This window comes from Etheostoma spectabile, chromosome 1 (genome assembly GCF_008692095.1).
Source record: "Etheostoma spectabile isolate EspeVRDwgs_2016 chromosome 1, UIUC_Espe_1.0, whole genome shotgun sequence".
In the NCBI taxonomy this organism is placed as follows: Eukaryota; Metazoa; Chordata; class Actinopteri; order Perciformes; family Percidae; genus Etheostoma; species Etheostoma spectabile.
Genome location: NC_045733.1, coordinates 24,076,056 through 24,088,269, shown reverse-complemented (window position 1 = coordinate 24,088,269; position 12,214 = coordinate 24,076,056). Strand labels below are relative to the sequence as shown.

The 12,214-nt window shown below is 40.8% G+C and overlaps 1 protein-coding gene across 1 annotated transcript in view; it reads left to right on the top strand.

Moving 5' to 3' along the window:
- atosa (atos homolog A) overlaps window positions 1-12,214 on the top strand; it is a 31,995-nt gene that overhangs the window by 9,053 nt on the left and 10,728 nt on the right. Inside the window, 2 exon segments of the mRNA XM_032505371.1 lie at window positions 10,200-10,363; window positions 11,610-11,794. Of these exon segments, the coding sequence (XP_032361262.1) occupies window positions 10,240-10,363; window positions 11,610-11,794 (309 nt within the window). The 5' untranslated portion in view covers window positions 10,200-10,239.

Genomic DNA, 12,214 nt, shown 5'->3' with positions numbered 1-12,214 from the left:
TATCGAAGGTAATGTAAGTCAATGGAGGCCAAACAGTGTGATAAACACGCTAAAAAGCTAGTATGCGTGTTGATGACACGCCAACAATGACATATGAATTGCCGTGTCATACATACGCCATTTCATGAGATCAGTCTGGCACTGGAGAGGTCAAATGCCTGTTCATTCATGTTGAACAGAGTGGCTTTGGTTACAAAGAAAGGCTATTTTGTCTTATTGCCCTAGTGTCCTGTAGATACCAGCAGTCAGCTTGCTGAAATTTAAACTGTTATAGTAAAGATTAAGTAACCGATGTTGCCATTATGGAGATAAGAATTGTTCAAGGAGACCCGTCCATGCATACAGTTAAATGAAGTGGCACACAGAGTAACAATTTTCTAGAATGAAATATCATCTTGAAAATGTCATTCTCATAAAGAAACCTTGATGTTGTTTTTGCCTTCTTGCCAATATTGTAAATACTGTTACAATGTGCATTCACTGCTTTGTGGCCTTTCTATAAAATATGTTTGTACATATAGTGTACATTGTTAAGCCTATTTTAAGCAGTACTGGGTTCTGGAGACTGGCTCTATTGGGGATTAGTAATTCCCACTTTGACCAGTACTGACCAGTACTGCTGTTCTCACTCGACTCCATGTTGCATGACAGGTGTTTGTTAGACAATGAGTTTGCAAAGGACCACTCTTGTCTGAATAACAGGGGCTTAGGTGACCTAGCTACAATATGTGTGAGTAAGGTGAGAAAATTCACTGTGGAGGCTATAACAAACCATAGGTCACTGCATCTGAAGATCATTTTTCTGTCATTTCAGGAAAGATGAGAGGCAGATTAGGAGAGCAATATGATGAATTGTTATGAACCAGTAAATGTCACACACTTTAGTCCCTTTTAGCAACAAGTATGCTTACCACATTGAGTATTCATGGTTCTTTTTTAAATCTCTTGAAAGTTTACAGCATACAAACTTTTTTTTAAAGCTTCACTCTGCTTGACATTTACTCAGCCTAATGTATTCACACCTTGAAGCTGCCCAGTGCAACCACTCTTCCTCTTTTAGCCACCAAGCCACTCATCTGAATAATAGGGGATTTAAGTAGCTTATCAAGGACTTCAGTTGCTATGGTTGTTGAAGATAAAGAGTGAATACTGGTATCTCATTCCTTACCTAGAATACTTGAGCAGGTCTGGGATTTACATTTACACCTTTGTGATCAGGAGCTGCCAGAGAGTATGCAGGTTTTGGTCTGATTCAAATGATATACCAGCTAATTTTACCATGCTATACCAGCTGATTTTACCAATCTTTAACCAGTTTAAGTAAATGTGTGCTTCTCACTGAAATCAGCTGGTATAGTGTGTAGTCCTTCAACCATGGTTACCTAACCATGATAGGCCACCTTTGTTACTGGTACTTTCATCATACAGAAATGACCTAATACTGTAAGAAGGAGGAACAGCACAAGTGGCTTAAGGGGGATTTTGGTGCATGAACTCAACAAATGTTTATTGCAGTAAGTGTGAGTTTAAACTGCATGAACTAGTTCAACACCAAACACAATTTCATAAGAAACATATTTTACTCAATAGCTATGTACCAAAAATGTACAGAAATATGTCTTGTAAACTTTTACGTGTGTTATAAAGTTGTCTAGTACACTTTTGCCAGAAAGGTGCATGGAGAAGAGAGACAAAGACAACAACAACCAAGTGAAAGAAGTACTAATTAATAGACATAGCACACAGCTGTCTTAAATCAGGTCCTAGCTCAGACAGAGCCTGAACTGAGATGAGGTTTGTCTGTTAAGTGCTTATGCCTCATGATGAAAACTTTTTTCCAGAGGCTCAGAGCTTGTTTACCATGTGACTTCACTAGAATGCAAGTTGCTCAGCCTCTAAACAACAGCTTTCTTCATGGCTGACAATGATGGGTGTGAGAGAGTGAGAGCAAGGTGGTGTGTCAGTCTGGGTTGAGTGTGTGTTTGTTGTGTAGTGGGAGAATAATAGCAGCTGAGTTCACAAAACAGAAGAAGGGTTCTCCTCAGCTGGAACTGAACTAACGTCTCTTAGCCAATCAGGGCTTGTTGCTACGTGCGCTGTGAATCTGCCCCTTTGTGTTGCAGAGTGGGAGAAAGACACACACACACACACACACACACACACACACACACACACACACACACACACACACACACACACACACACACACACACACACACACACACACACACACTATAGACCTAAAGTCCACAAGAATCCATAAAGAAACATTTCAGTTTGTCTAGTGGGAGGAAGCTGGAAAAGTTTTGAGAAACCTGACTATATCAAAACTTTCTGGTACCAAGTAGTGATTGACAGACAAAGGTTGTTGACTAGTGACATATGCTGACAGCCAACTTAAAAGTAGAAATTAAAATAACATGTTTGTTAGAAGTAAATTAAAACAAATGTGTTTCATTTCGGCACATCAAACTAAATTTGTATCAGCCCTTCTTTACCAGTAGTCCTTACCATTCTTTAAAGTCTTTTGACAAAAACATGCCAGTTTCTTGGCAGACTTCGCCACCACTTCCAGTGTTTTTAATGTTGTAACTCAAGGCAGACAAAACAGGAAAGGTGATCTGGCAGTGACGTGTGATTCATGTTATAAAACTATGGAAACACAGCTGACCCTGTTATTACAATTGTAATTTAGCAACAATCCTCTCCTGCTTTCCAACATGGAAGGAGAACAAAAGATAAAAGAGTGACAAATGCTTACAATAACACAACCACAAAGCTGGTATGATCACATTAACGTCTTAAGAGACACATAATAGGCAGTCTCAGTGTACAACACAAGGACAGGGTATACACTCAGAGCACAACAGGCATGCTTTAACACAAAACAGTCGTGCTGTATATACAGAGTGCACTTCACACATGCACAACAGGAGCATTAATTGTCTTCAAACACTTTCTTGTCAAGCTGCAACTCCCTGTCATACAAAGACTCATATTGGTGGAGCTCCTTCTTACACACAGACATTGTTCAATCACCGTGACAGGAATGTTTAACACAATGTCTCTGTTGCCTTGGTAACACTTGTTTCCTTTTTTCTTCCCTGGTCAACAGTTGTGATCGTTGATCACCGTTCTGCTGTAGTCCCAGGTCAGTCAGTCAGGAGAGAAATCACTGAGGCCATGTATCCCCTTTCCTTTTACGGCAAAAACTCCTTTTATATTGGGACTTAAAAGGGACAAGTGGGGCTGTAGTGCTTTGCCACGACGCGCAGTAAATTGTTTCTAAATGTTACTGCAGTTTCAACTTTCACTGGAAATTTAGCAATATTGAAACATTTAGCACCCACATAAGTGCATTATAAGTGAATGTTTTGTTTAAATCTACAAATGTAGTCAGCATATTAGCTAAATTGTATGTCAGAATCTCTGCCATTTTGATAGTATATTAACGCTTGTGCTTTTGCAGTAGCTTGTGAGGTTAATGTTTTCCTCAGACATACCGTACTTAGCAAAGTCGTAATTATTTTTTATTTTGAAATGATCTAGAATGTCCTTTGCCACTGAGAATAACTCAGGCGATTTTGTGATTTTAAGCTTCTTATTTTTAGCTGGACCGCATGTTTTCGACATGGGAAGTTACAACACAATATGACTTAAAGTCATGATTACACCATTGCTGGACAGCTGTCTACAAAAACGGACACCGCAAGACTTCTCCTTGGTCTGTTCTCAAAAATGTTGACTGTCTTTTAAAACCATTATGAGGAAGATGAAAAGATTAGACAAAAGCGGTGGTCACATTACCTCAGAACTATCAGAATTAGCACCTAAGTTGTACACACAGTGTGCAGAAGATCGGCTGAAAATGACTAGATTTTACCATGAAATCTAATAAGCACAAACAATATGCTTGCATTAAAAAACTCATCTATTGTGGGAATCTGTAGGTACCATATCACTCAAATTTATTAAAACAGTGTTACAGAAGCACTACATATCCTGAATAGCAGATGAAGTTATGTCACTGAATATTAAGAACGCATAGCGTTGGCTGCTCTTTATGCACCAAATTGTCCTATTTTACAGTTTGCCTCAAACATACACACATATGTACGTATATAGAGTGCATGGATGGATACAGTACATGCTGAGGGTGAACTGCTTGCTCTGATGTAGCTTTAAGGACGTGACACACTAACTTAATAATCGTCCGTCGGACAGTCTGGCGAGGTCGGTAACTCGAGTCTGTTCGGTGTGTTCCATGCCTTGGAGGGGCCAGCGACCTTAATTTTGGCCAACCTGACATGCTCAGTCGGAAGGGGGGCACTGCTGGCAGTCGGACTCAAATGACCAATCTGAATGGTAGAGTGCTAACACAGAAATGTTGAGTCGGATGAGCGTGAATAGAGTCTCTCAAAATCGGACTTAAATCTTTTAAACTGACCTTTGTCGATGAAATGAAGACAGATTCAGCAACTGCATAGCCTATTTCTTGCTTGAACTGTTTTCAGAAACACGTTTCGGTGAACTATTTTAGTAAAATATGAGATCGTATTTTGAACAAGCTGCCATGACTTGTCTGGCTTTGAATTTCCAGATAAACCCGACCCACGTGACGCGCTCGCACAATCAACTGCCAGTTTTCATATTTGGGCGACAATACATATTAGCACCGCCTGTTGTTATGGAGATGTAATACGTCTCCACTCGGAGAGAATGATAAGTCCGACTGCCTTTTCTGCAGAGGGTCGGCCGTCCGGTTGGTGTGTCAGGGGCTTTAGCTTTGTGTCTTTAGGCCTGGAGTTTTATTGTTGTACATATTTCAGGATATACATTTGGAACCACACTCTTCTTCTATAAGCAAGCAGTTGTAATCCTTTAGATGTATAGGGAAAGGAAATGCAGTTTAGTTAGTCTTGCAGAGCAGCTGTTCTCCAAATATAGTCACACTGCAGAACTAGCTGTGAAATAGGAAAGACGGCATTGCGTTGCAATTCCCATGGTGGCGAAAACCTGACCAGAGCTGCTGACATTTCAAATCTGCCACCTGCTTTGCTACTTTTATTACAAGCATTTTATTACTTTTAAACTGGGATAGCTAGATGGGGGACATCAGGTAGCCTTTAGAAGCCCAGCTAAGTGGATTTTAGGGGGGCGTCTTTTGTTTCGATATAATCCAACAGCTATTTATGCTAGGCTTTGGGAAAAGAGTGGTACTCAAAAGGGTTAGCTTAGCCTACCAACTAGTACGTAAAAATCAAAAGAGCACAGTAAGACAAACAAGTCAGCATTTAAGCAAGTAACTGTCTGTTTCTCATAGTTTTGCAATTATTGTTATATAGTATATGTATATATTTATAGTGTATGTCTCCAGGCATTTACCGCATTAGCCTTTTTTAATATGATCAATACTGGCAGACACCATCACATCATCTCATAATTGATTGAAAGAACCAACCCTTTTAAAATCAGAGAAAAAGGAAAACTAAAAATGAGAGCTACCAAGTTGTGTCTATATTTATCTCACCGGGGGCTGGAGTGAACAGATTTAGCATGGAAAACGTGTGCGTGCGTGCGTGCGTGCGTGCGTGCGTGCGTGCGTGCGTGTGAGATATGATAGGAATGTTCTATTCAATCACGATGCCCTAAAGAATGTGTGTGTGTGAGAGCTGCACAATTCTTAATGAGAATCTTAAATTTTGGAAGAGTATGCCACTATTCTTGGTGACAATTTAAAAATAAAAATATTGCCTCTGTAATCTTCCTAAGCCTAGAATAATACACTGTTATGCAGCTTTATTGCATTAGCTTTATTTTATTGTATTTTGTGGTTACTTTTGTTGGTGCTCAAATTATGGTAAAACTGTATGAACACTCATACATGTAAATGCGTTTGACTCTTTTCATCCAACAAAGTCTTCCACTACAGAATAATAATAGGAACTGGTGTTAAATTTAGCTTTTGTTTATACCTATGCACAGTTCAAGAGAAGTGGCAGAAATGAGAAATGCTTTGTTTGTTGCTGCTGATACTCCTGTTGATGCAAATATGGCAGAATCGTTGAAAGACTTTGCGTAGAGGTATGAATCGAAATTGCAGCTCTGCAGGTTCAGTGGGTAGAGCAGGCGCACATGTACTTCAAGGTGTATGCCTCGACACAGAGGTCAAGGGTTCGAATCCAAACTGTGACAATTTCCTGCATGTCTTTCCCCTCTCTCTTCCCTTTCTCACCTAGCTGTCCGGTCAAAAAAATTCAAAGCGGAAAAGCCCCAAAAAATAATCTTGGAAAAAAAGAAAAATTGCAGCGGCAACATTACGCTGCCCCGTTGTACCATGTGTACATTACATATGCATGCATGTCCATGCATGATTTAAAGTCAGGTCATTATTACAACAATCGCAAAATTGTGATTGGCGAGTGTTTGCACCGAGTTGTTTCCTAATGAGGACATTTGGTGCTGTTCCTGATCAGAATGAAGAATTTGCAGTTGAGAAGGTTGAATCTTTTACTGTTTAGTTCCATTTAGAAAGAGCCAGATAACATTGTGTGTTAAGCTGACACACGTCACCGAGCTCAGCAGATTGCTGCCACTGGTACGCTGAAGCTGCCTCAAAATGCCTTTTTACTCACAGCCTCAAATGTCTTAAATAAATCATATCAACTTCAAGACCCCAAATGGTTTTTAACACAGACATAAAGTTAGCATTTTAAGTCCTTGCTGCATTGTTTTAAATTAAGGAATAGGTCCAGTTATACAGATCTTAGTTCTCTTAGTTTTGTCATGTTTTCATCTTTTGAAAATGGACTCATCCCACTGGAGCAGTTAGGCAGCTTTAGTGTCTTGCTCACTTATTTATTTACTTTCACAGCCAATCTTGCCCACTGTTTGAACTGGACCAAAGCAGTTGCAAGTGCACTAGCCATTCTTTAAATTGTTTATTTTTGTCACACATTTAAATTAATTTGAATTTTAGGCTTGTATATTTTATACAACAGGTACGTAGAATTTGAACACCTTCTGGTTGGGTCTCTGTCCCTATAAACTCAGTTTATTATTAATATGGGGATATGGCACAAGTCTTTTCTTGGTTTTAAAGGCTACATTACAGTAAAGGAACGTTATTTTCTGAACTTACCAGACTGCTGTAATTGTTCTGTTATTTGCCTTTACCCACTAAGTCATTATATCCACATTACTGAGGATTATTCATCAAAAATCTCATTGCGTGAATATTTTGTGAAAGCACCAATAGTCAACACTACAATCGTTGCGATATTGATATCGAGGTATTTGGTCAAAAATATCGTGATATTTGATTTTTTTTCAAATCGCACAACCCTACTTGACAGACCGTTAACTTGAAACATTGTTAATATGACTTCCTGTCTGCCTTTTCATTTAACAGTTTGTGTTTCCTATCTGCCCTTTTGGCCTACTCATCTGTCTTTTCCAATATGTGTGTAGACCTTCTCTCTTTCCAATATGTTTCGTCTCTCCATGGTTGCTGCCCTGTAGTAGGCTATTTTATCTTATATTGTCTGTGTGTAACACTTAGTCTTTGATCAACAGGGTTGTGTTCCTGCTGAGACTTTGATCTGTGACTCTTACTTTTCTCCTCTGCTGCTGGCTTTTGTCTCTCCAGTCCCCAACACAGGCGCATCGCTAATGAAGAAAGACTAGCAAGAGTCTAGCTGTTCTCTCTGCTTCATTCACAGAGGAGGTGTTTTTTGCCATATGGCTACTTGCACAGTATTTCAGTTTGCTGTGAGTATATGTGGTTGAATGTTTGAGTGTATGTGCAGAAAGCAGAGCAACTTTTGCTATAGAAAGAGGGCCAACCATGCAGTGATTGTTTGGCTGCAGTACACAGATTAATGGGTCAGATCATATGAATGTGTGTCTGTCTCTCACTTTGTGTCACTCTCTCTCCTTCTCTCCATCTTCCCATCTGTCTCTCTGTTAACAGACACGCTACTGCGAACAAAATGTGAAAATTTAATCCAGCAAAATGTATTTAAATCACAATCACTGTCATAAACACCAGGAACTGGCATGTAAGACTTCTTCAGTCACCTCTCTGACAGGTTTTAGGTAATGATAAATCACTCCAAAGTGTGTGTCAATGTGTACCACGCTGTGTTTACTCTGAACACTGTAACTGCTACCAAGGCTGACCACTCCACTCTTGCCCTGTAGGCCTTTTTCCATCCCACATGATGCTATACTAAACTGTTGGCCAGAGGACACAGAGACAGCTGAGGTGTGTGTGCGTGTGTGCGTGTGTGTCTGTGTGTCTGTGTGTCTGTGTGTCTGTGTGTGTCTGTTTGCGGGACTCTTGTTGCACTTTGTGGCAGGTGGTCACAGGTCTAAAAATAAGACGCCTGGACTTAAATCCGACCTGTTACATAATTCACATCACACAGTATCGAGAGATGGAGAGTGGTCACACGCACATGAAAAAGAGACAAATCAATGTTCCATTGTGTGTTACATACTTGGGTTTGGGTTCGTGAAGTGCAGGATGTATAAGCAAAGCCTCTTATTTAAACAGTGGAACTAAACCTGATTATGTTTTCCTGATTGAAATGTTTTTTTCTGTTTGCATTTCTCAAACATTACTAGAAGTTGCTATGGTACTTCTCTAACTGAATGCATGGGGACCAGTTATTACTGGGTTTGACAAGATACAGACTAAATTACATCATGTACAAGCAGTGCAGACAAAGAGACCCAAGGCTCAAAACAAATTTGGAGAAAGAGAAAATACACAAGATGCACATTAATTCAAATAGTACAAATATAGATTGATGAGAGCCATATTTTAAAGAGATGGAGAGGTGGGATTGGATTGGTCACGGATCCATGGGAAAGAGAGGAGGAGGGGACAAAAAGCAGAAATCAGGATTGAACATTGAACCCTTCTTGTGAGGCTTAATGATTGCTAAACAACCCAGATTGTTACATAAATCCTAAATTATATTAACTGTTTGTACCAAAAGTATGGATTAAAAACATTACAGAGGAAGGTGATTTGACTCTGATTCCTGCGTCAAGGTGAAATAACACCTCTTTTTTTCTTTAAATATTATTATCAGAATGGTTATTTTGATTACTTCAAGTTGTTGAAAAAGGACAAAACTAGGTCTCAATTCTGTAAAAGTGCTTCTGCATTTTGAATGCATCTCTCTCTTTTAATGTCTATGGAAAGGTTTCCTACTAATCTGCCTTTTTATGTCTTTCCCTGAATCCTGATTGTGTGTGTGTGTGTGTGTGTGTGTGTGTGTGTGTGTGTGTGTGTGTGTGTGTGTGTGTGTGTGTGTGTGTGTGTGTGTGTGTGTGTGTGTGTGTGTGTGTGTGTGTGTGTGTGTGTGTGTGTGTGTCCTATTCAATCACGCCCTAAAGAATAACGGCTCTCATCTATAGGCAGGGCTCCTTAACCAAATCCTCCATCACTAGTCCTTTGTTCTGCACTTTGTGTGTGTGGGCCTGGTTTCAGTGTGTTCATATGTCTGAAGATGGTGCCTATTTATCACTGCCTTCATATGTGTTTTTGTTACATGTGCTCTAGGCAAGTATTCCTGGGTTAGCCTTTCTTAGGAAGCAGCAATTTGACACCCACTGCACACACATGACTGGGGCTCTGTGTGTACATTTGTCTGTGTGTGCGGTGTGTTTATGTGTTGAAGGGAGAGTATATGTTGAACTCCCCGCTCTGATGCTGTTTTCCGCTGCTCCCCTAATCACTCTTTTACCTCCCCCTTAAGCTATCCATGCTTCCTTTCTCTATTGCTCCTTGCCTCTTTCATGGAGTGTCACTTTTAGCCCAAATCCCCTGATAGGACCAGGAACGGGAGCTTCTCCCAGTGCGGACTTGGAATATATCTCAACTGCAACACACTGCTATATTTTCAGTGCATTCAAGCCAACCATCATGTAAAGGTGATGGACTCTGTGACCTTTGTCATATATTACTCCCTCTGGTCTGTCTATGGCTCCCTTTTCCTCTTTCTCACTGTTGGTCTCTTGCTGCCTTTGTTCATGCTTTTCCGATTCTACCCCATGAAGAAAAGGAGATTGTCCCTGAATATAGCCTCCATCTCTTTCACCCTGCAGTTATTCAGCCTACAACCCCCCTCCCTCATCCCCCCTCCTTCTCATGTTTTGTGTTGGACTGCGCCTCTCTCCACGTGCAGCAGCAGCTCAGAGGCATGTAGGAGGAGTTCCCTGAGAGGAATGTGCGTGACTGGTTGGCTGACTGCAATACACATACAACAGCAGCTCGTAGCTCACACTTCTGCAGAGCCAGTTGAGAGGGACTCTATTCAAGCCAGCCTGGCTCTGGTGGGAGGAGGACAGGGTGTGTGTATTTTATATTTCTAGCCTTATGAGGACCTGACATCCTCACAAATTATTAAAACATAAAAAGGATCCACTTAATTGTGACCTACTATTTGTTTGACTCCAATTTAAATGAAGACAGGAGGAGAGATAGACATTGTAGGGCAGGCACCCTATGTGCGACATTGTTTTTGCTTGTGTGCTGTAAAGAAAGAAAGCTGTAATTTTCAGAGCTGCTGTATATCAGCTGACCTGCGGGATTCTGAGAGTTTTTCTCTGGAGGGAGCACGGGAGTTAGGGAGCTAAGACAGGCTCTTCAACCGTCTGCTAAAAATAGGCCCATCCCTACTTTAGATCTAAGCTTCAATTACAACCCAAACAGACCATGTTTTGTTAATTGTGTTAATAAAATCTGTCGAGCCACAGCAGTTTTTCTCCTGCCAGGCCAAGATGGGCCCTCGTCTAAACTGCTATAAAATTAGTTATTGTAAATATTGGTGCACAGCAGAATGGCTCAGCATGAGCTTTAATTTGAATGTGACAGCCAGCAGATTATTACTTGTTCTTGTTCTTGTTGTCGTCTATCTGCTTTCACATAGTAGGACATTTGAACAGCAGAGTCTTGCTGTGGATTCAGAGGGGAAAGCCTATTCCTGAATGGTTAAAGGTTGACTCAGCTCTCTGTGCTGCCAGGTCCTAGTAGACACTTTGTCAACCCCGCCCTATCCTACCCTGGCAAAGTTAGTGGAGCACCAGGGGATGCAGCATGACTCTACTTTTTACTGTTGTCATGTTGTCAAGTTTTTGTTTGCAAATGTTTTGTCAATGAGTGTAAATTACGTCACTATCAGTTTTATCTATTCTCGTATGCACGAGTGTGTGCTGTATAAGTGAGGGAGTAGACAGTGTGTGGCTTCACGCCTCTGCTTAGCTGACGTGGGAGGTCTAAATTTATGCCTCTGAAGTTGTGTCATTTGCTGCCTTCCCCCACACCCCTTCTCTAAACAAGTCTTTCCTGCCAAAGTTAAATAGACATACTGTACCTGCTTAGGAAAAAAACATTCAGGCATTCATGTGCTTATCATGTCAATACAGGTGGCTCACTGATTGCATTTTCCTTCTCCCCCAGTATCTGTCACAGGCTCACAGCATAGGCAAATAAGTAGTTTACCTGTTACTTTCCTCCAATTAGTTCCTTGGTTTCTGTTTAGATGTGAAGTGATTTGAAAAGATATGCTGACCATCTGTTTCTCTTCCTTGCCTAGATGCAACCGAGGAGTTTTTCGAGTATGATGCGGAGGAGTTCCTGGTGTTCCTGACCCTGCTCATAACAGAAGGAAGGACACCAGAATATTCTGTGAAGGGTAGAACCGAGGGGCTGCACTGTCCACCAGCCCAGTCGGCCATGCCGCCTCTTCACAAGCACGAATGCAGCGACAAACTGCCCCAGGTAGCATACGCGCACACACACATCTTGCACACAGCCTCTCATGTCTTTGTGAACAGAAGGCAGTCTCTTCTCATTTTACTCAAAGTTGTTGTTGCTACTTTTGCATAATTGAAACGATGAGCGTTAACTGAGGCCCACTTATGAAATGGGATGCTCATTTGACATATTGTTTGTTGTTGTTGAGATATTAGGAATAATTGTATATTTTTGGTACATTTAATACACCATACAGTTTATATATATATATGTGTGTGTGTGTGTGTGTGTGTGTGTGTGTGTGTGTGTGTTGTGTGTGTGTGTGTGTGTGTGTGTGTGTGTGTGTGTGTGTGTGGTGTGTGTGTGTGTGTGTGTGTGTACTGAGATGTGACCTGCAGTAATAAAATAACTGAGAAATTCTGTTCAAAGTGATGCTCTCTTGTG